Source organism: Saccopteryx bilineata, chromosome 1 (assembly GCF_036850765.1).
Source record: "Saccopteryx bilineata isolate mSacBil1 chromosome 1, mSacBil1_pri_phased_curated, whole genome shotgun sequence".
Taxonomy (NCBI): domain Eukaryota; kingdom Metazoa; phylum Chordata; class Mammalia; order Chiroptera; family Emballonuridae; genus Saccopteryx; species Saccopteryx bilineata.
Genome location: NC_089490.1, coordinates 335,163,838 through 335,188,979, shown reverse-complemented (window position 1 = coordinate 335,188,979; position 25,142 = coordinate 335,163,838). Strand labels below are relative to the sequence as shown.

The 25,142-nt window shown below is 36.6% G+C and overlaps 1 protein-coding gene and 1 non-coding gene across 4 annotated transcripts in view; one reads left to right on the top strand and one right to left on the bottom strand.

Moving 5' to 3' along the window:
- DLG2 (discs large MAGUK scaffold protein 2) overlaps nucleotides 1–25,142 on the bottom strand; it is a 2,196,962-nt gene that overhangs the window by 1,730,118 nt on the left and 441,702 nt on the right. For all 3 annotated transcript variants that reach the window (XM_066248982.1, XM_066248991.1, XM_066249001.1), the window contains exon 4: nucleotides 7,037–7,132. In XM_066248982.1, coding sequence (XP_066105079.1) covers nucleotides 7,037–7,132 — 96 coding nt within the window. The remainder of the gene's footprint in view (nucleotides 1–7,036; nucleotides 7,133–25,142) is intronic.
- Nucleotides 4,552–4,617, top strand: LOC136321354 (small nucleolar RNA U54). Its single transcript, XR_010728615.1, has one exon. It is a non-coding gene; the product is annotated as a small nucleolar RNA U54 (small nucleolar RNA).

The following is a 25,142-nucleotide window of genomic DNA, read 5'->3' as shown; positions in this document are numbered from 1 at the left end:
GTAGAAAGAGAATAATACAAGTTTTGCCTTCCAATTAGAACTTACTCCTACACCATGCTATCTTTCTAGTCTGATACGTTTTCTATACTTACTCTCTACCTGGTTATCTCTCTGTTCATGTTAAAAGACCTAAATTTCTGCCCTTATTCATTGTGGTATTTGCAGAACTTTCACTTGGTCCTTTTACTAACCAGTTCTAATTTACACTAATGTCTAGCATCTGTTTTCTGCTTAAGAAGTTAGATTTAAAATACCAAACAACTAAAACATTTTCTAAGACCTGAAATATTTTTAAGAGGCATTTTTGCAGGCATTCTCTTGTCTCCAAATGTATGCAATAAGCAGAGCGTTTAGCTGTCAGTCCTTTCACATATAACTATTTCATCTGATTCTTATTGCTTACCTATGGGATAGGCACAACAGGTGTTATACATGTTACAAATAAAAATAGAGGTCAGTTTAATCTCCTCAAGGTCACATGAATAATGGTAGAGCCAAGATATAAACTCTGGTCTCCAATTATGGATCTTTTTCCTTCTCCACTCTATCACAATGTCTTATTCTTTTTTTAAAGATTTTATTTATTCATTTTAGAGAGAGGAGGGTGAGAGAAAGGCAGGGGAAGCAGGAAGCATCATAATAATTACTTCTTGTATGTGCTTTGATCAGAGTTTTAAACCGGCAACCTCAGCATTTCAGGTCACTGCTTTATTCACTGCACCACCACTGGTCAGGCCACACTGTTCTACTTTTGATATCACACTTGGTTCTCAACCAGTATGTCCAACTTCTCAAAATATTTTCTCTTAGCTGTTCCACTATTAACTCAGATTTAAGATGTCATCATTGAACACATCCTATTTATCTCTTAGTCAACCTAAATATCCCCATTTTTGTTCTGATACCACCCAATTTTCAATCTACTTAGTCACCAAGTTCTGTTGACTTTTTCTTTAAGTCCCTTCCTTTCTCTATGATATGTTTTAAAATTCTCATTTTTCTTACTAAGACTCTGGAAGACTAAATCTCCAATCTTTGCCTGAGTTTACTAGGTTTACTTAAACATAGAACATATCCCAAAGGGATTATTTTAAATTGTTCAAAGGAAATAATAGAAATAAAATTAAATCAAGACACAGAAACCAATGGAACAGAATTGAGAGCCCAGAAATAAACCCACGTGCATATGGGCAAATAGTTTTGGACAAAGGAGCCAAAAACATACAATGAGAGAAAGAAAGCCTCTTCAATGAATGGTGCTTGGAAAATTGGAAAACATGTGCAAAAGAATGAAACTAGACTACTATTTGTCACCATATACAAAAATTAACTCAAAGTGGATCAAAGACCTAAATATAAGACCTGAAACAATAAAATACATAGAAGAAAATATATGGGTACTAAACCTATGAAACTTGAATTTAGGGTTTTATAAATTTCACCTCCAAGACAAAGGAAGTAAAAGCAAAAATAAATGGGTGGCACTCAAACTAAAAAGCTTCTGCACAGCAAAAGAAACGGTCAGCCAATCAAATAGGAAAAAATATTTGTAAACAGTATCTCTCATAAAAAGTTAATATCCAATATATATAAAGAATTTATACAACTATACAACAAACAATCCAATTTAAAAATAGGTGGAGGACCTGAACAGACACTTCTACCAAGATGACATACAACTGGCCAACAGATATATGAGAAGATGTTCAACTTCACTATTAGGGAAATCCAAATCAAAACCACAATGAGATACCACTTCACACCTGTTAGAATGGTTGTTGTCAACAAGACAAGTAGTAACAGGTGTTGGAGAGGTTGTGGAGAAAAAGAAACCCTCATTTATGGCTGGTGGAAATTTAAACTGAATACAGCCATATTTGAACAAAGTATACTATGAAAAACAGTATGACAGTACCTCAAAAAATTAAGAATAGAATTACCATATGGCACAGCAACCCATCTTTCATGTATCTACCTGAAAAATTTGAAAACATTTGTTTGTAAAGATATATGCACTCCTATATTTGTTGGTCATGGTGACCAAGACATAGCAACCAAAGTATCCTCTGATGGATGATTGGATAAAGAAGATGTGGTACATATATACAATGGAATATTACTCAGCCATAAGAAAAGATAAAAAACTGCTATTTGGGAAAACATGGATAGATCTTGAGAAAATCATGCTAAGAGAAATAAGTCAGACTGAAAAAGTCAAAAACCATATGATTTCACTCATATTGTATATTAAACTGAAATAAACAAATGAACAAACAAGACTAATTAGCAAATAAAAATTGACATCCACAGACCATGGTATATTGTTTACCAGAGGAAAAGAGGGGTGCGGAGGAGGTAGCAATGGGTAAAGGTGGTCAAATATATGGTGGTGAAAGCAGACTTGACTTGGGGTGGTGAATATAGTGCAGTATACAGAGGATGGATTCTAGAATTGTGCGCTTGAAATTTATATGATTTTATTAACCAGTTTCACCCCAATAAATTTAATAAAAATTAATAAACCACATTAAACAAAATATTTCTTCATCAATCAAAGTCTAAAATTCTCAATGGTGTTTATTTTATTTTAAATTTCAAAATTTTAATATTCCCACTAGATTTACATTATTTTATCATCTCTGGAAAAGGTATCCACAACAAATTTTGCAAATTGTATTGCGCTTTGTAACTTCAGGGTTTTCATATGACAAGTGACAACACCACAATTTCCTTACCCTTAAACCAGAAAGTCTTCAATCAAAAACACTGCTTTTTTCTTTTTATTTAGAAAATTAAATTTAACCAGGTGACATTGATCAATAAGAGTACATAGATTTCAGGTAAATGTTTCTATAGCATTTGAACTGTTAATTATGCTGTGTGCCCATCACCCAAAGTCAAATCATTTTCCATCACCTTATATTTGTCCCTCTTTACTCCATACCCCCAACCACCTCCCTTCTTTGCAAAAAGCAGAAATCAGTTGTCTAAGTCTCAATGACAGAAAAAGCACCCCCAAACATATTAATATTAGGCTAAAAGTATTTTTTAAAAAGTGGAAAATTTTCCCTGCTGGACACAGATAAGGAATGCAACTGACAGCTATGTCTGATTCTGATTTTTATAGATCATCTTTTAGGGAAGACATCTCCCATCATGACTAAATAACTTCCAGGAGACAGTTACAAATTAAGCTCTAATCAAAAGTGGGCAACTAAGCAAGAGCAGAGACCAATAAAGGGCACTGGCACATGTTTCTGAATGATGTTAAAGTTAAAGAATCAGCCCCCAGAATTTTGGGGGCAGATCACTGAACAAGTAAGAAATGCAAACAAGAAATCTAAAGAGTATGTGTTGTACAATTTCTTGTGTTTTAATTGATTTATACATCTTTAAATCACTTTCTGGGTCTTTCCTTAATTGGCTTGTCTAAAGCATGTGACAGGAAAGATGGTGAAGGAACTCCCCAAAGGAAATCTGGAGATTTACTACACATGGCAGCGGTTATCAAATAGTAACATACTTGAGAACCACTTGGAAGGCATATTACAATGCAGATATCTAGGCCTTGCTCCGAGTATTTAGTTAGCCTGGGGTGGAGCTCAGAAACCCAGGAATTCACTTTTCTAACAAGTCCCTAGAGGACGCTAATGCTGCTGACTGGGGGACCACCCTTCAAGAACCATTGTCCTGCCTGACCTGTGGTAGCACAGTGGATAAAGCATCAAACTGCAATGCTGAAATTGCTGGTTCAAATCCCTGGGCTTGACCCGTCAAGGCATATATAGAAAGCAACTACTGTGAGTAGATGCTTCCTGCTTCTTCCCACTCTTTTTCAATAAATAAAATTTTTAAAAAAATTGTTAAAGAATCACTGCCCTATGCATTGAAAATACCGCAGTTGTCTTAACCTAATGTTGTCTAAAGAAGCTCTCCCTATTTGTTGTTAGAAATATAGATCACTTAAGTCTAAATTTGTGTGGGCCTCATTACCTACTGCTGCCTAAAATATTTTAATTATGTCAGTGGGTTCTCTATTTATACATTATAATTTATTGTCTGCAATTACTGTCATAGGCTGATTAGACTTAAGATCTGGAAGATCCCTTAGGAATAATCTGATCTAATACCCTAATTCTGAAGATAAAGAAACCAAAGTCTAGTATTATATTTAACATATTTACACTATTGTGATTTCCAAATTGGGGTTTACTGTCAACAGCCCTTGAAGAATGGTCTATGAACTAAACAATTACAATAACATGTTATGCTCATACACTAATCATGACTATTCTTTTGCTGTATATAATTACATTTATTTCTTAAGATAACTAAGAAAGTCTCACTGATGCTTATTTTAATTCAACCAGAAATTATTTTGAACAATGACAACTAGAAATAAGCAAGGCAGGAGATTCTTCTTGACTAAGTTGTTTCCATGCAGAAAAAAACTGTTAGACTCTTTGTAATATAATAGAAGCATAAATCCTAAGAAACCCTAAGAAGGATCTGTAACAGAGTCCACCACTTCAATAAAATAAATGTAAGACTTGGCGATGAGGAGATAATCACTTGTTTAATTAAAATGATAGATTTATACACTATTCTGAGCCAGCAGCAGTTAAAATTTCTTAAGCTGCCTTCGGTTGTTCAGAGTGAACTGAAAGACCGTTTTCTTTCTCTAGTGTGTGCTGACTTGATCAAAGGTGCAAAGGAAAAAAATCTCAAAGTGAAAGGACCCATTTGAATGCCTACCAAGACTCTGAGAATCACTACAAGAAAAACTCCCTGCGGGGAGGGTTCCAAGCCTTGGGATCGGTTTCAGATGAGGATCCACAAATGTCTCATTGACTTGCACAGCCCTTCTGAGATTGTTAAACAGATTACTTCCATCAGTATTGAGCTGGGAGTTGACGTTGAAGTCACCATTGCAGATGCTTAAATCAGCCTTTTTAATAAATTATCAGTTGTAATAAATAAATAAATAAATGTAAGACTTATAATTAATTTTAATGGGCTGAAAATCTTTTTGCCAGGCAGTGCTTAACATGGTCATAGTCAGAATCTCATTAAAAATCTCCTAACGGGCTCTCAGTCCTGGAGGCTGGGAGTCCCCTGTACCCATTTTTCCCTGTAAAAAAAGAAAAATAAATAAATAAAAATTCTCATAACTACCCTGAAAGATAAACTAAAGCTTTTAGAGTTGAAATAGCATAGGCTAGCAATATGTTTTCCCATGATAAAAAAAACAAAAGAACTGTATGATTTCACACATAGGTGGGATATAATACTGAGGACTCATGGACATAGATAAAAGTGGTTACAAGGGAGCAGGGGGATATGACGAAGGGGGTGGGGGGAAGGGAGTAAAGAGAGACAAATACATAGTGATGGAAAATGATTTGACTTTGGGTGAGGGGTATATACATAATCAATAGTTCAAATGCTATAGAAACGTTTACCTGAAGCCTATGTATTCTTATTGATCAATGTCACCCTGTTAAATTTAATTTTCTAAATAAAATTTTAAAAACCACAAAAATTTCCTAATATACTTGCCAGCACTTATTATATTTAGCTGTTTGACAAGTTGGCACATTCATATCCTACTGAAGCCTGATGACTTCATTTGCAGGAAGCAAAAATAAATATTCTCTTGGACATCCAGGAAGTCTAAACAAATTTTTCTCTAAGTATTCATGAGTCCAATGTTGATGTTCACCCTCCTTCTTCCGCTTTGAAGCAAAACAATGCCACTGCCAAATTAGATGACTTCCTTTCCTGGAAGCACACTTAGCATATTATAACAGTCTCAAAAAGTTTAAATAACACCTCCTATGTTAAACAACAACATTTTTCAGCAGAGGAAAATGTAGTCTTTTAGAGACATAATCTGTAAATGGGTCTCTAGTTAAATTTGGCTCTAGGTTACATGGTTTTCTTATAGAGGGAAAGACAATTTACCAAACAACATTTTTTATTTTAACTAAATTCCTCATAGCAATGAACAAAATTCATAACTGAGACTGACTCAGAACTTTGTCCAAATTTCACAACCAAGTCAACACTAGCAGGCTCAATCAATTGGCAATGCCAGAAAACCCGTCCAGGTTGTTAATGATAATCAACAGAGAACTGCTCCTTTACTGAGGTTTACCACTCATCAGATATTAGTAGACATATCTGCCTATATTTGAAAGCAATTTGAAGGCCTATGGAGCTATAAGGAAGGCTGTCTCTGTTTCTTAGATTTAGAAGAAAGGCAATAAGACACATCATTGAAGGTATATTTTAAGAAGCCTCAATAAATTCAATTTCTATGAAAGAATCCCCTAAAATATTTTTATGTATACTTTAAATACTCCTTGTTCATAAAAATAATATCTGTGATTTCTTTTCATTGTCTTCAGAATTAAATTTTATGTCTTTATGAATAAAATGGAGAGTGGAATCCAGATTTATATCATTGAGCTATATAGTAAAGAAGGGTAACCTTCTGACGACTGGTCAGAAATAAATTAAATTTGAGATTGTCAGTTAGGAAAATATTTGTACATCAAAATACACATACTATCCATGGACTTGGCTTTATCATTGACACACAAATTATTCATTTTGATTCCTTGTCTTGAATAAATACACAAGATGATAAAGAAAATGTATGATTGAAGTAGTTTTTTAGATTACTTAGGGGATGCTATAAAAAAAAGAGGGGGGGACCTAAAACCCACAACCAAAGCACAGTATTAGGTTTTTCTGAAAGATCTGAATTAAACAGAAGAATGAAGTGAAATAGTTCACAAAATGGTTGTATGATCACCAGCAACTTAAAAATATACACTAAAATGCAGAAAACCTAAATTTCACAATGAAAACATACAATTACTCAAAATGACTCACAGTCAATGGCTGCTCAGTGGCAGAAGAACCCTATATGCTGACCAGGCCAAAGCCAGAAATCAGGTTATATCCCACAGAGAACAAGACACATCTTGCCTATTAAATATAAAAACAAATAAAACACTCTAATACTTACACTTGTCTTCTTGTTGGTTTCATTTTCAAAATACTGACTGTCTTTATTTTGTTCAATACATGAAACATTTTCTGTTGGTCCACTGCAACTTGTAAGCTAAAAAAAAAAAGAAAGTTTTAAGAAATCAATTCTTGTTTTCTGCAATGTGAATTAAATGTTTTTCAAATTTTTAACATGCACATTAAAATGTCCAAGAACTGAATGTTATTAAACATTGCTTGTGTCAGTTTTAGAATATGAATATATGTTTAACCCATTTTTATGTTGCTCCCAAAGAGAATACATAAAATGGGACAGTTATTCAAAGGCAAGTTTATGAATTTCAAAGCTTTTCATCAGTGAATGTGGAACTTGAATTATTCAAATGTAAATTGACGATCTGGTAAAAGCTGAACTTGGTTAATGGGAAGAGGAAGATAGAAGGATTGATTGCATATAACATAAATTTCTATACTTGCCAGAGACTCCACTCTATGGTACCTCTGGAGCCCACAGAACAAGCAGAGGTACTGACTTTGTTCTGGACCGTCTTTTCAGAGATCTTCATATAACTACAGCTTTGGATGGTAAAAATGATGTTTGCTCATTGACTACTGTAAAATATTTGTGTTCCCTAAACTGAGGGCTATTCTCTATTATGTGGGAATGTATCAGTTGGCCACCTTTGCATTGCCCTTAGAATTAGGGCTTGAGGAACTGGTTTTTAAAAATGCTGTTTGGCTACTACTGTTGTTGAAAATAATAAAGTTATTTGTTTTTGTCCTAGGAGTCTTCTGACAGTATTCATGAAATTCTGGCAGGGATTTTGGATTGCAAATAGGGTAAAATCCTAGACCCTTCACAGTTCTTGAGAGTTATGGTGACAAGAAGAGAATGCTGAGAGAGTCATTGCTTTCTGGATCCTATAGCCTCAGCTATTCCAAACATTAAAACTAACTAACTCTATCATACTGGCTGATGGCACTTGGTATGTTATCTCTCCCTCATCTTTTTTCTATCATCCTGGGAGTCAAGGCCAATTTTTATTCCAAGGCCTCCAGTAAGTTTACATTGCCCTGAAACCTACCATAAAGATTTAGCTTGAGGCACTGTACTCTCTGATGTTCAAAGTTGTTACTATTATATATTGATGATATCCTGTTAGTTGGAAAAATCAGAAGACTTAGCCTGCAGGAGTGGATAATAAACTGACAGGATTGGCCCTGGCTGGTTGGCTCAGTGGTAGAGTGTCAGCCTGGCGTGCAGGAGTCCTGGGTTCGATTTCCAGCCAGAGCACATAGGAGAAGTACCCATCTGCTTCTCTGCCCTTTCCCCCTCTCCTTCCTCTCTGTCTATCTCTTCCCCTCCTGCAGCCAAGGATCCATTGGAGCAAAGTTGGCCTGGGCGCTAGAATGGCTCCAGTTGCAAAGCAATGCCCCATATGGGCAGAGTATTGCCCCCTGGTGGGCATGCCAGGTTGGCATGCAGGAGTCTGTCTCTCTGCCTCCCCGCTTCTCACTTCAAAAAAAAATAATAACAGAATTAAGAGGTGATCTGGACAAATGTCATATAGTTGTCAAAGGGAAAAAAGCTGTTTATTTAGTCTCAACCTCAAAAGAGGTCCAGTACCATACTGGACTCTAAACACTGGAGAGAATATGGTCTTACTTAGACATTTGACTCAATTTCCAATGTCAGCTAAGACCCAAATTAGCATCCTTAAAGTGAGGTCCAAATCAACAGGCTATGTTGCAAGTCGTTGGAGCACTGTGGCATGCTCTCTACCTTTGTAGCCCTACAACATCAGAGTGCTCTGAACTAACAGTTTTCATGAGTAAGAGTGATTGACTTGAACCTCTGGCAAAGACAGCAGCCTCTACCCAAAATCCCCTGAAGCAAAGCCCCTGGCTCAATGGGATCCTCAATTCACAGATGGTTACACTCAGTGGTGGGATTCAGCAAGTTTGCAATAGTTCAGCAGAAACAATGCCTAATTTCTTGTTGAGTTCAGTGAACTGTTAAAATGGCACTTATAATCAGGGTTCTCTCTAAGGTTGGTGCCTGGGAAGCTAGCCAATGTGGAAATCACAAATTTACATTCCTTATATATTTTTTGCCTTTTATTCTTTTTTTTTTTCAGTGTAAACACATGCTATTTTAATTTCTCTGATAGTTTTTAGATTTGTTTTCAACTGAGGAAGATAAACACACATACATGCATACACAATTTTCCTTTAAACCCAGATTCTCAATTCTTTGATTTATTTACCTCCTATTGTATTTAGTATTCTCCTTTATTCTACTTCCACATTTGATCCCAAAGTTATCTTAAATTTACTTTCACCAATAACCGCAGCACCTCTAAAAATTTAACTGGAATCACTGCACTACTGCACCACTATATCCCAAGCACTTTTACCAAAGGATTCCTCATTCCAGTATTAAAAAAAAATAAAAAAATTAAGACTTCTAGTCTATTAACCCGACTACTTTTGTGAAACAAAAAAACAAAAGCAACAATGAAACCATAATGACTTCTCTCACTTAAAATCTGTAAAGTGCACAAAGTGGAAACGAGCACTCCAGAGCAGGGAGTTAAAACAGTTAGCCTGTGATTGTTTTTGCTTCCTTGGAAAGGTGGAAAAACTCCCATGAGCCAAAGGAAGAAAATACAGCATGGTTCTAGGCTAATATACTTGTCCACTATACTGTCAGGAAAATAGAGTGATAATTTTATTAGAAAAATCCTATCTATAGGATACTCCATACCTAAAGGATATCTTATATGAAATAAACCTCTAAATCCCTGAGACATGGCTTGATAGCTAAAAGTCATGTAACTATGCAATTAACCTTAAGTATAAAGTGGGTATGTCACATAACCTAAAATTCTGCCTGCTACCTGAGGCAACTTACAGACCTACTTAAGGACTTCATTTATTATTCAGGGACAGAGAGACCATATCTTACATGGAAACCTAGGGATCTTGGACTTATGTAATTTCTGTTATGTGATCCTTTGATTTGGCTCATATGCTTAAAGTTTTGCAGGAGTTACCTTCACTTTAATGAATATATTTACATTCTAATTTTCAAAAACACCTTTTTTGCACCCTTTCTTCCCTCTTTAAACATGCAACCCACAAAAGGAAGCTAAAGTTTATATATTTGTTTAAAAACAGGGATAAAATCAAGTGGGAGTTTCATAATCCTATGTATTCAAATTTATCAATTACCAGCAACTGAATTACACCCTCTTCTTTTCCTTCTTTTTAAAAATTTTTTTATTGATTTTAATTTATTGTGTTTACATAGATTCAACTGTCCCACAGAATATATCTCCCCACCCCTGTGTTCCCCTTGACACCCCCCTTGCCTCCTCCCCACTTTCCTCCAGGATTTTCTGTCCTGCTTTCTATAACGCTGTGGTATGTATATGTAATTTCACTAGTCTCTTTCCCTTCTCTGATCCCATCCTATCATCCCCCATCCCTCTAACAACTTTCCCTCTGGTCCCTTTGATCCCACCTCTGCCTCTATTCCACTCCTCAGTACACACTGTTCATTAGATTCCTCAAATGAATAAGGTTATATGATATTTTTATTTCTCTGCCTGGCTTATTTCACTTAGCATAATAGTCTCCAGGTCCATCCAAGTTGTCGCAAAAGGTAAGATTCCCTTCTTCCTCATGGCCGTGTAGTATTCCATTGTGTATATGACCACTGCCTTTTAATCCACTCGTCCACTGATGGACACTTGAGCAGTTTCCAGATCTTGGCTATTGTAAACAATGCTGCAATAAACATGGGGGTGCATTTCTTCTTTTGATTCAGTGTTTTGGCATCCTTAGGATATATTCCTAAAAGTGAGATAGCTGGGTCAAAAGGCAGTACCATTTTTAGTTTTCTGAGGAATCTCCATACTGTTTTCCTCAGTGGCTGCACCAGTCTGCATTCCCACCAGCAGTGCAGGAGGGTTCCCTTTTCTCCACACCCTCCCCAGCACTTATTATGTGTTATTTTGTTAATGAACGCCATTCTGATAGGTGTGAGGTGATATGTCATTGTGGTTTTAATTTGCATTTCTTTAATGATTAGTAATACTGAACATTTTTTCATATGCCTGTTGGCCATCTGTATGTCCTCTTTGGAAAAGTGTCTACTCATTTCTTGTGCCCATTCTTTGATTTGATTGTTTATATTCCTAGTGTTGAGTTTTACAAGTTCTTTATAAATTTGGGCTATTAACCCCTTATCAGACGTTTTGTTGAATATGTTCTCCCATTGTGTGGTTTGTCTTTTTATTTTGTTCATATTGTCTTTTTCTTTCTTTCTTTTTTTTTTTTTTTTTTTTTAATAAATTTTTATTAATGGTAATGGGATGACATTAATAAATCAGGGTACATATATTCAAAGAAAACATGTCTAGGTTATTTTGTCATCAAATTATGTTGCAAACCCCTCGCCCAAAGTCAGATTGTCCTCCGTCACCCTCTATCTAGTTCTCTGTGCCCCTCCCCCTCCCCCTAACTCTCTCCCTCCCTCCCTCCCATGTCCTCCCTCCCCCCCCACCCTTGGTAACCACCACACTCTTGTCCATGTCTCTTAGTCTCATTTTTATGTTCCACCAATGTATGGAATCATGTAGTTCTTGTTTTTTTCTGATTTGCTTATTTCACTCCTTATAATGTTATCAAGATCCCACCATTTTGCTGTAAATGATCTGATGTCATCATTTCTTATGGCTGAGTAGTATTCCATAGTGTATATGTGCCACATCTTCTTTATCCAGTCTTCTATTGAAGGGCTTTTTGGTTGTTTCCATGTCTTGGCCACTGTGAACAGTGCTGCAATGAACATGGGGCTACATGTGTCTTCACGTATCAATGTTTCTGAGGTTTTGGGGTATATACCCAGTAGAGGGATTGCTGGGTCATAAGGTAGTTCTATTTGCAGTTTTTTGAGGAAGCACCATACTTTCCTCCATAATGGTTGTACTACTTTACAGTCCCACCAACAGTGAATGAGGGTTCCTTTTTCTCCACAGCCTCTCCAACATTTGCTATTACCCGTCTTGTTGATAATAGCTAATCTAACAGGAGTGAGGTGGTATCTCATTGTAGTTTTGATTTGCATTTCTCTAATAACTAATGAAGATGAGCATCTTTTCATATATCTGTTGGCCATTTGTATCTCTTCCTGGGAGAAGTGTCTGTTCATGTCCTCTTCCCATTTTTTTATTGGATTGCTTGTTTGTTTGTTGTTGAGTTTTATGAGTTCTTTATAAATTTTGGATATTAGGCCCTTATCTGAGCTGTCGTTTGAAAATATCAGTTCCCATATAGTTGGCTGTCTGTTTATTTTGATATCAGTTTCTCTTGCTGAGCAAAAACTTTTAATTCTGATGTAGTCCCATTCATTTATCTTTGCCTTCACTTCTCTTGCCATTGGAGTCAAGTTCATAAAATGTTCTTTAAAACCCAGGTCCATGATTTTAGTACCTATGTCTTCTTCTATGTACTTTATTGTTTCAGGTCTTATATTTAGGTCTTTGATCCATTTTGAATTAATTTTAGTACACGGGGACAGGCTGTAGTCGAGTTTCATTCTTTTGCATGTGGCTTTCCAGTTTTCCCAACACCATTTGTTGAAGAGGCTTTCTTTTCTCCATTGTGTGTTGTTGGCCCCTTTATCAAAGATTATTTGACCATATATATGTGGTTTTATTTCTGGACTTTCTATTCTGTTCCATTGGTCTGAGTGTCTATTTTTCTGCCAATACCATGCTGTTTTGATTATCGTGGCCCTATAATATAGTTTAAAGTCAGGTATTGTAATGCCCCCAGCTTCATTCTTTTTCCTTAGGATTGTTTTGGCTATTCGGGGATTTTTATAGTTCCATATAAATCTGATGATTTTTTGTTCCATTTCTTTAAAAAATCTCATAGGGATTTTGATGGGAATTGCATTAAATTTGTATATTGCTTTGGGTAATATGGCCATTTTGATTATATTTATTCTTCCTATCCAAGAACAAGGAATATTTTTCCATCTCATTGTATCTTTTTCGATTTCCCTTAACAATGCTTTGTAATTTTCATTATATAGGTCCTTTACGTTCTTTGTTATGTTTATTCCTAGGTATTTTATTTTTTTTGTTGCAATCGTGAAGGGGATTATTTTTTTGAGTTCGTTTTCTAATATTTCATTGTTGGCATATAGAAAGGCTATGGACTTTTGTATGTTAATTTTGTATCCTGCGACCTTACTGTATTGGTTTATTGTTTCTAATAATCTTTTTGTGGAGTCCTTCGGGTTTTCGATGTATAGAATCATATCATCAGCAAAAAGTGATAGCTTTACTTCTTCTTTTCCGATATGGATGCCTTTTATTTCTTTGTCTTGTCTGATTGCTCTGGCCAGAACTTCTAGCACCACGTTGAATAAGAGTGGAGAGAGTGGACAACCCTGTCTTGTTCCTGATTTAAGGTAGAAAGTCCTCAGTTTTATGCCGTTTAATAGGATGTTGGCTGATGGTTTATCATATATGGCCTTTATGATGTTGAGATATTTTCCTTCTATACCCATTTTGTTGAGAGTCTTAAACATAAAATTGTGTTGTATTTTATCAAAAGCCTTTTCTGCATCTATTGATAAGATCATGTGGTTTTTGTTCTTTGTTTTGTTGATATGGTGTATTACGTTAACCGTTTTGCGTATGTTGAACCATCCTTGAGATTCTGGGATGAATCCCACTTGATCATGATGTATTATTTTTTTAATATGTTGTTGTATTTGGTTTGCCAGTATTTTGTTTAGTATTTTAGCATCTGTATTCATTAGAGATATTGGTCTGTAGTTTTCTTTCTTTGTGCCATCCTTGCCAGGTTTTGGTATGAGGGTTATGTTGGCCTCATAAAATGTGTTTGGAAGTATTGCTTCTTCTTCAGTTTTTTGGAAGACTTTGAGTAGAATAGGAACCAAGTCTTCTTTGAATGTTTGATAGAATTCACTAGTATAACCGTCTGGGCCTGGACTTTTATTTTTGGGGAGATTTTTAATAGTTTTTTCTATTTCCTCCCTGCTGATTGGTCTGTTTAGGCTTTCTGCTTCTTCATGACTCAGTCTAGGAAGGTTGTATTGTTCTAGGAATTTATCCATTTCTTCTAGGTTGTTGTATTTGATGGCATATAATTTTTCATAATATTCTACAATAATTCTTTGTATTTCTATGATGTCTGTGGTGACCTCTCCTCTTTTATTTTGGATTTTATTTATTTGAGTCCTGTGTCTTTTTTCCTTGGTGAGTCTTGCCAAGGGTTTGTCAATTTTGTTGATCTTTTCAAAGAACCAGCTCCTTGTTTTATTGATTTTTTCTATAGTTTTTCTGTTCTCTATTTCATTTATTTCTGCTCTGATTTTTATTATCTCCTTTCTTCGGCTGGTTTTGGGTTGTCTTTGTTCTTCTTTTACTAGTTCCTTAAGTTGTGAAGTTAAGTGGTTTACTTCGGCTCTCTCTTGTTTGTTCATATAGGCCTGAAGTGATATGAACTTTCCTCTTATTACTGCTTTTGCTGCATCCCAGAGATTCTGATATGTCGTATTTTCATTTTCATTTGTCTGTATATATCTTTTGATTTCTGCACTTATTTCTTCTTTGACCCATTCATTTTTTAGAAGTATGTTGTTTAGTTTCCACATTTTTGTGGGTTTTTCCCCCTCTTTTTTGCAGTTGAATTCTAGTTTCAAGGCTTTATGATCAGAAAATATGCTTGGTACAATTTCAATTTTTCTAAATTTGCTGATATTGTCTTTGTGGCCCAACATATGGTCAATTCTTGAGAATGTTCCATGTACACTAGAGAAAAATGTATACTCTGTCGCTTTGGGATGAAGTGTCCTGTAGATGTCTATCATATCCAGGTGTTCTAGTATTTCGTTTAAGGCCACTATATCTTTATTGATTCTCTGTTTGGATGACCGATCTAGAGCCGTCAGCGGTGTATTGAGGTCTCCAAGTATGATTGTATTTTTGTTAGTTTTTGTTTTAAAGTCAATAAGTAGCTGTCTTATATATTTTGGTGCTCCTTGGTTTGGTGCATATATATTAAGGATTGTTATGTCTTCTTGATTCAACTTCCCCTTAATCATTATGAAATGACCATTTTTGTCTCTGAGTACTTTTTCTGTCTTGTAGTCAGCATTATTAGATATGAGTATTGCTACACCTGCTTTTTTTTGGGTGTTGTTTGCTTGGAGTATTGTTTTCCAGCCTTTCACTTTGAATTTGTTTTTATCCTTGTTGCTTAGATGTGTTTCTTGTAGGCAGCATATAGTTGGATTTTCTTTTTTAATCCATTCTGCTACTCTGTGTCTTTTTATTGGTAAGTTTAATCCATTTACATTTAGTGTAATTATTGACACTTGTGGGTTCCCTACTGCCATTTTATAAATTGCTTTCTATTAGTTTTGTATCTAGTTTGATTCTTCTCTTTTGTTTTTCTATCATTTGTTTTTGTTTGTTTGTGTTCCATACTTCTTTCCTCTGTTGCTACCTTTTTTAAGTCAAGTGTTTTTGTGGTGGTTTTTTTAAGGGTGGTTACCATTAAGTAATGAAAAGGGTACCTACCATATTCATTGTAGTACCCTATCTTATAAGTATTTCTGCACTTCATCATCCTTTGCTACTGTTAATCTCCATCCTCTCCCCCCTTTTTTTCCTTTGTTGTCACAGTTTAAGTTTGGTTTTATTGTGTTCTTGGTGGAGCTGTTACTTGTGGTGTTGTTTTCTTTTGTTCTTTGAATCTGGTTGGAAAACCCCCCTTAGTATTTCCTGGAGTGGGGGCTTTCTGTTGATAAATTCTCTCATCTTTTCTGTATTTGAGAATGTTTTTATATCTCCTTCATACTTGAAGGATAGCTTTGATGGGTATAGTATTCTTGGCTGAAAGTTCCTCTCTTTCAGGGCTTTAAATATTGGGGTCCACTCTCTTCTAGCTTGTAGAGTTTCTGCTGAGAAATCTGATGATAATCTAATAGGCCTTCCTTTATATGTTGTACTCTTCTTTTCCCTGGCTGCCTTGAGAATTTTTTCTTTGTCATTGGTTTGTGTCATCTTTATTATGATGTGCCTTGGAGTGGGTTTGTTGGGGTTAAGAAAACTTGGTGTTCTGTTTGCTTCTTGAATTTGAGGCTTTAGTTCCTTCCACAGGCTTGGGAAGTTCTCGTCTATTATTTGTTTGAGTATATTCTCCATTCCATTTTCTTTCTCTTCTCCCTCTGATATACCTATTATTCTTATGTTATTCTTTCTGATGGAGTCAGACAATTCCTGTAGGGCTTTCTCATTTTTTATTATTCTTGAGTCTCTTTCTTCTTCTCTCTGTTGTGCCTCAAGTTGTTTGTCTTCTATTTCACTAATCCTATCTTCAATCTGGGCTGTTCTGTTAGCTAAGCTTGTTACCTCGTTTTTCAGCTCGTGAATTGAGTTTTTCATTTCTGTTTGATTTGTTTTTATAGTTTCAATTTCCTTGGTAATATATTCTTTGTGTTCATTGAGTTGTTTTCTGATCTCCCTATATTGCCTTTCTGTGTTTTCTTGTATATCTCTGAGTATTTTTAAGATTTCTAGTTTAAATTCTCTGTCATTTAGCTCCAAGGCTTCCAATATGTTAAGTCTTTTCTCCATAGATTTTTCCACATCTATTTGTGTTACCTCTCTTTCTTTTGTATCCATAATATTCGATTTCCTCTTTCTTATCGGCATCTGAGGGTGGTCTTATTGATAGCACACAGGCGCACTCCCTGGCGGCTTGAATGAGCGTCGCTGCGGTAGCTTCCTCCACACCCTCGTCTCTCAGATTCAAGTGATAACAGTCCTTTTGCTTTCAGTTTGTGTGGAACTCCGGAATGCTCCGAGGATAAATTTTTCTGTTTCTAGTTGATAAATTTGTTGTGATTTAGGGGAGAGCTGTCGGACGCGCTTCTCACGGCGCCATTTCCGTGACGTCACTCCTCATATTGTCTTTAGCTGTACAAAAGCTTTTTAGTTTGATATAGTCCCATTTATTCATCCGGTCCTGTATTTCCCTTGCCCGTGGAGATAAATCAGCAAATATATTGCTGTGAGAGATGTCAGAAAGCTTACTGTTTATGTTTTCTTCTAAGATGATTATGGTTTCATGACTTACATTTAAGTCTTTTATCCATTTTGAGTTTATTTTTGTGAATGATGTAAGTTGGTGGTCTAGTTTTTTGCAAGTACCTGTCCAATTTTCCCAAACACCATTTGTTAAAGAAACTGTCTTTACTCCATTGAATACTCTTACCTCCTTTGTCAAATATCAATTGTCCATAAAGGTGTGGGTTTATTTCTGGGTTCTCTGTCCTGTTCCATTGATCTATATGCATCTTCTTATCCCAGTACCAGGCTGTTTTGAATACAATGGCCTTGTAGTATAACTTGATACCAGGAAGTGTAATACCACCCACTTTATTCTTCTTTTTCAAGATTGGTGAGGCTATTCGTGTTCTTTTTAGGTTCCATATAAATTTTTGGAATATTTGTTCTATATATTTGAAGTATGCCATTAGTATTTTAATAGGAATTACAGTGAATTTATAGATTTGCTTTGGGTAATATAGACATTTTAATGATGTTTATTCTTCTTATCTATGAACACAGTATATGCTTCCACTTGTTCGTATCTTCCTTGATTTCTTTTATCAATGTTTTATAATTTTCCGACTACAAGTCTTTAACCTCCTTGGCTAAATTTACTCCTAGGCACTTTATTTTCTTTTGTTGTTGCAATAGTGAAGGAGATTGTTTTCTTAATTTTCTTTCAGACAGTTCATTGTTGGTGGGTGTATAAAAATGCCTCTGATTTCTGAATATTAATTTTATATCCTGCCACCTTGCTGAACTCATTTATCAGGTACAGTAGTTTTCGGCTGAGACTTTAGAGTTTTCTATGTACAGTCTTGTGTCATCAGCAAATAATGATAGTTTTACTTCTTCTTTTCCAATTTGGATGCCTTTTATTTCTTCTTCTTATCTGTTTGCTGTGGTTAGGACATCCAGAACTATGTTGAATAAGAGTGGTGAAAGGGGGCACCCCTATTTTGTTCCTGATCTTAAGGGGATTGCTTTTAATTTTTGCCCATTGAGTATGATGTTGGCTGTGGGTTTGTCATAGATGGCCTTTATCATGTTGAGGTATGTTCCCTGTAATCCCACTTTGCTGAGAGTTTTGATTATAAACGGGTGCTATATTTCATCAAATGCTTTTCCAGCATCAATTGATATTAACGTGATTTTTCTCCTTTCTTTTGTTTATGTGATGAATCACAATGATTGATTTGCAAATATTGTACCAGCCTTGCCTCTCCAGAATGAATCCCACTTGATCGTGATGTATGATTATTTTTCATGTATTGCTAGATCCGGTTTGTTAATATTTTGATGAGAATTTTAGCATCTAAGTTCATCAGGGATATTGACCTATAGTTTTCTTTCTTTGTAATGTCTTTGCCTGGTTTTGGAATGAGGATTATGCTCGCCTCATAAAAGGAGCTTGGAAGTCTTCCCTCCTTTTGAATTTTTTGAAATAGCTTGAGAAGGATAGGAGTTAATTCCTCTTTGAATATTTTGTAGAGTTGGTCAGTAAAGCCATCTGGCCCAGACTTCTGTTTTTTGGGAGTTTTTTGATAACTGTTTCAATCTCATTTGTTGTAATCGGTCTGTTTAGGTTTTCTGATTCTTCCAGATTGATTTTTGAAAGATCATGTGTTTCAAGGAATTTATCCATTTCACCTAGGTTGTTTAATTTTTTGGCATATAGTTCTTCATAGTATTTTCTTATAATCCTTTGAATTTCTTTGTATCAGTTGTTACTTCTCACTCTCATTTCTAATTTTATTTATTTGGGTCCTCTCTCTTTTTTTTCTTGGTGAGTCTGGTTAAAGGTTCATCAATCTTGTTTACCTTTTCAAAGAACCAGCTCTTGGTTTCATTGATCTTCCGTATTATTTCTTTTTTGCCTCTATGTCATTTATTTTTGCTCTATTCTTTATTATTTACTTGTTTTACTTCCTCCAGGATTTACTTGTTGTTCTTTTTCTAGTTCTTTTAGGTGCAGGGTTAAGTTGTTAATTTGAGCTTTTTATTGCTTCTTAAGGTATGCCTGTAATGCTATGAACCTCCCTCTAGGACTGCCTTTGCTGTGTCCCATGAATTTTGAATTGTTATTATGTTCATTTTCATTTGTTTCAAGGAAGTTTTTTATTTCTTCGTTCATCTCATTTTTATCCTATTCATTATTTCATAGCATGCTATTTAGTCTCCAACTGTTTGAATGTTTTTCAGTTTTTTTATTGTAGTTGATTTCTAATTTCATGCCATTGTGATCAAGAGAAGATGCTTGATATGATTTCAATCTTCTTAAATTTATTGAGACTAGTTTTGTGTCCTAACATGTGGTCTATCCTAGAGAATGTACTGTGAGCACTTGAAAACAATGTATATTCTGCTGCTTTGGCATAAAAGGTTCTGAAGATATCTATTAAATTCAGTTGATCTAGTGTGTCATTTAAGTTTGCTGTTTCTTTGTTAATTTTCTGTCTGGAGGTTCTATCCATTGATGTTACTGAGGTATTAAAATCACCTAGTATTATAGTATTGCTGTTGATCTTGCCCTTTTTGTCCATCAATATCTGTTTTATATATTTAGGTGCTCCTATATTAGGCGCATATATATTTATAATTGTTACATCTTCCTGTTGTAATGCTCCTTTTATCATCATGTAGTGACCTTCTTTATCTCTTACTACAGTCTTTGTTTTAAAGTTATTTTGTCAGATATTAGTATTGCTACCCCAGATTTTTTTCTTTTCCATTTGCGTGAAATATTTTTTTTCATCCCTTTACTCTCGGTCTATGAGTATCTTTTGTTCTGAGGTGGGTCTCTTGTTGACAGCATATGTATGAGTCCTGTTTTCTTTCCATGAAGCTACCCTAAGTCTTTTGATTGGAGTATTTAATTCATCTACATTTAATGTTATTGATATGTAGTTGTTTATTGCCATTTTATTCTTTAAATCTATAATCCTCTTTTTCTTTTTTCCTTTGCTCTTTTTACAGCAGGCCCCTTAACATTTCTTGCAGTACTTGTTTGGTTGTAATGAATTCCTTGAGTTTTTTTTGTTTGTTTGTTTGGGAAGCTTTTTATTTCTTCTTCAATTTTAAAGGATAAAAATGTCTTGGTTGTAGGCTCTTGTTTTGCATTACTTTGAACATTTCTTGCCATTCCCATCTGGCCTCAAGTGTTTCTGTTGAAAAGTTGGATGTCATCCTTATGGGAGGTCCTCTATAACTAATTGATTTCTCTTGCAGCTTTTAGTATTTTTTCTTTATCTCTTAACTTTGGCATTTTAATTATGATGTGTCTTGATGTAGGCCTCATTGAGTTCTTTTTTACCGGGACTCTCTGTGCTTCTTGAACTTGTGTGACTTTTTCCTTCATCAATTTAGGAAAGTTTTCAGCTATGATTTCTTCAAACAGGTTCTCTATCCCTTGTTCTTTCTCTTCTCCTTCAGGAACCCCTATGATGCAGATGTTGTTTCTCTTCATATTGTCACAGAGTTCTCTTATAGTTTCCTCATACTTTTTGAGCCTCTCTTCTTTTTTCTGCTCTGTTTTTGTGTTTTCATTTATCTTGTCCTCTAAGTTGCTGATTTGATTCTCTGCCTCATCCAGCCTGCTGTTAATTCCTTCTAGTTGTGTCTTCATTTCTGATATTGTAATTGTCATTTCTGATTGATTCTTTTTTATGATTTCAATGTCCTTTTTGCTGCTTGCTATTTTTTTCTTTATGTGCTTATTATGTCCATCCATTGTAGCTCTAAGATCCTTAAGCATTCTAATAATCATTATTTTAAACTCTGCATTTGGTACTTTGGTTACTTCCATCTCATTTAGTTCTTTTTCTGGGGATTTCTCTTGTTGATTCATTTGGATTACATTTCTCTGTCTTCCTATTTTTTTGTGTGTGTCAATTGCAAGCTTATTGGATTAGGGCAGCTGAGGTTAGTACAGGGAATGTGGCCCTTCCTCCAGGGGTCAATCCCTCTGTCTCTGCTGTTTTCTCAGATTTTAATTCTCCCTAATGAGGTGAGCTGCAGAAAAGTCTTAATTTCCCTGGTGTTTGTTTGCTGAGCCCAGCAGGGAATTTCTGTGATTAGGACAGGGGTAGTGGATGTATCTTGCTCTTTGGCCCCAGTTGAAACTCTATCCAGGACTTTTATTTTTTTTGTATGGTAAGTCCACAGGAATGTGGTGGGTGTGACCTCTGAGAACCAGAAGGTGTGATCTGACAAACTACTCTCCAGGGGCAGGGTGTGTTCTCCCTATCAAAGGGGGGAGTTGCAGCTCAGGTCTCCCCAGAACCCTGAGCTACTGCCCCTATGCTAGGCTCATGCTGGATGGAGGGAGTGCCCCTCCCCCTCCCTGCATATGGACACCTCAGTATATAAGAATACCTGTGCTGAGAATGATTCAGCACAGGTATTCTTCTTTCTGTCACCATATGTGTTCCTGTGCCTCGATTCTCCTACTCTCCTCATGCAAGACCAGTCCTCTCAGCTCTCCTAATCCCCAGAGCCCCAGGTAAGTGGCTGTGAGATTTTCTGTGCTGGCACTTTAAGGCTGCATCTACATTTTCACAAGCTGTTTCCCATAGACAGAAATCCTGCTCTTTCCCCTACTCAGTGCTGACAGGTTGTCTCTTCTAGTTTCTGGGTCTCTTAGGCTGGGGGTATAGTCCTGGGGCTAAGAACCCCAGCCTCTCAGGATCTCTCTCCCACAGTGAGAGTCCCTCTGGATCCTCAGCTTCCCCTTGTTCCTGGTAGTGGGGGAGCCCCCATCACGTCCCTGCACTTTCTACCAGTCTCGGTGTGGTTTCTTCTGTACTCTTTGGTTTTCAAGTCCTGTACTTTTAGTTCAAAGTTGTTTTTTTACAATAATTTTTCTTAAATTAATTTGTAATCCAGTTAATTTGTAATCCTGGGAGGTGGCAGTTTGTATGTCTGCCTACTCCACTGCCATCTTGGAATCCCTTCTCTTTAGAGCCCATGGAAGGGATGCAATCCAATATTGTTGGGGGTCAGCAAGGCCCCAGAAAATCCATGCTCAGCTGAGGACAATGCTCTGAGGGTGAGTGGCCCTTATTCTTTCTTAATGTTCATCTGCACAACAGCATATTCTATGCACCCATAATAATGTTCATTCTGTCCATAGGTGAAAAAAATTCCAAGTGAGGATGCCAATCGAGAAGCAATGGTAGGTCACGGCAGGTTGGCTCAGTGGTACAGCATCAGTCAGTGTGTGGAAGTCCCTGGTTTGATTCCCAGTCAGGGCACACAGGAGAAGTGACAATATGCTTCTCCATCCCTGCGCCTCTTCTTTCTCAGGGCAGAGAACCAGTTGTTAAATTATTTTAATCCCACCACTAGTTATACTAAATGCCTGGGCCTGCTTCACTAATGGTTTAGCTACACTGAAACCAATTGTGTACACTAGAATGCTGATGCTGTTTGTTCTCAGTTCCAGCTATGCAGGAGTGAAAATGGATGGGGTTGTTCAGAAGGCAGAACTCATGCTGGCTCTCACAGCTCTGGCTAATATGCTTCCTGAATCTCAATACTGTGACTGGCTTTCATTCTTTTTACATCCCCACCATTACCCCACCAACCCTCCCTTACTGCTCACTTATCTTTTAAACTTTCACATTTCAGTCACCAGACTAACAGCATCAGAATTACCTAGAGCAATGGTCCCCAACCTTTTTTGGGCCACAGACCAGTTTAATGTCAGAAAATATTTTCACGGACCAGCCTTTAGGGTGGGATGGATAAATGTATCATGTGACTGAGAAAGCGTCAAGAGTGAGTCTTAGATGGATGTAATAGAGGGAATCTGGTCATTTTTAAAAAATAAAACATCATTCAGACTTAAATATAAATAAAATGGAAATAATGTAAGTTATTTATTCTTTCTCTGTGGACCGGTACCAAATGGCCCACAACCGGTACCAGTCCATGGCCCAGGGGTTAGGGACCACAGACCTAGAGACTTATTAGAAAGACAAATTCTTGGGCCTCACCCCCAACCTGCTGAATCAAAAAACTGTAAGGGTATGGACTTGCATTCTGTGTCTCTGGTATAATTTTGACACATCTGAGTTTGAAAGCCACTAATCTAGATGTCAAGATGTCAAATGATATCAAATACTTAAAATAAGTAAAGTAAGCCAGGTGTAAGAAATGTTTAGGATGTGATGGATGGTCCTTGGCAAAATAGACCTGTCTAATATGCCCATGCTTTGTCTAATAAGTGCTGTCTCTGATCATTTCCAAGCATTTTTGTAGAAATGAGAAAACCCAAACCCAATGTTGCCAGATGTTTAAAAATGTCCAGAGAACTTGTAAGTCTGAACTTTAATGTGATACACCTTGACTTTAAATGTTGACTGTTGGTCAAATAAGTTTGTAAATATGATATATATGTTTGCTTACTTATAGTTTGCATTTGGTGTGGGAGATAGGCTGTAAGCCAGCAAGGTCTTTATAGCCTAAGGCTTAGTTTTAAGACTAAGCCTTTCCTACCCTTTAAATATTAAGATCTTTTCAAAACTAAGCTTTCCCCCACACCCTTGACTGTTGCATGATGTGGGGTGGTGCACCCTTATGAGGAATCCCATTTATGCCTCAGATAAGTGGCTTTGTATCAGAGATTTCCTTATTTGCATATTGGATTAAAGGCTTTAATTTCTACACTATAAAATATGGCTGACAGGGGTTCTCTCGCTCAGATCCTGCCATTAACATTGCAGAGGAGAGGCAGCCAAGATGGAGGAGTGCTGAAGGAGAAGCCAGTTTATGCAGAGTTTGTACAGAGAGAAGGAAATGGGGAACAGAGGTGAATAAGGCTGGTGAAGTAAAAACCTTTGATTCTAGTAATACTCAGATGAGTCAGTGGCTTTGGGAGCCTTGAATAGAAAGGGAAGTGTTTTCCCACTGTATGTATTTCGCCCAATGGGTGCAAGCTAGGATTAAAGGTAATGGACCACCAGTGCTTGGCTCCTGTTGGTCAAATAAGTTTTTAAATATGATATATGTTTGCTTGCTTATAGTTTGCATTGGGTGTGGGGGACAGGCTGTAAGCAGGCAGGGTGGTTATAGCCTAAGGCTTAGTTTTAAGACTAAGCTTTTCCCCACCCTTGACTGATTGCATGAGTTAGGTGTGCAATCTCATGAGGAATCCAATTATGCCTCAGATAAGTGACTTTGTATCAGAGACTTCTTTATTTGTATATTAGATTAAAGGTTTTTATTTCTACACTATAAAATGGGAGCAGACCCAGAGCTTGCTCTCTCTCAGTTCCTGAGATTAGCGTTAGAGGAGACAGCAGAGAAAGGAGAGCAGAAAAAGGCCACGTGGAGGAGAGGAGAGGAAGCCAAGATGGTGGAGTGCTAAAGGAGAATCCAGTTAGTGCAGAGTTTATGCAGGAGAAGGAGATGGGGAACATAGGAGAATAAGTCTGGTGAGCTAGAAACCTTTGATTCTAGGAAACTCGGATAAGTCAGTAGCTTTGTGAGCACTGAATGAGTAGGTTTTTGTTGGTCAAATAAGTTTGTAAACATGATATATATGTTTGCTCGCTTGTGACTTATAATGGGTGTGGGGGACAGGCTATAAGCAGGCCAGGTTGTTGTAGCCTGAGGTTTGGTTTTGGGACTAAGCTTTTCCCCACACCCTTGACTGATTGTATGATCTGGGTGGTGCACTATCATGAGAAATCCAATTATGCCTTGGATAAGTGACTTTGTATTGGAGACTTCCTTGTTTGTATATTGGATTAAGGGATTTTGGTTTTCTACACTATAAAGTGGGACAGACCAGGAGCTCAGACACACAGTTCCTGCTATCACAATTGCAGGGGCTCCCCTGATCCCTTGCCCTTCATGGGAAGAGCTGGTTTTCTGCTTTTCCCTTGTCTTCTTTTGTGGTTTGCCTGTCTTGGTGAGACACCAATAAATAGGATGGCCCCCCATCCTCTGACTCCGCCA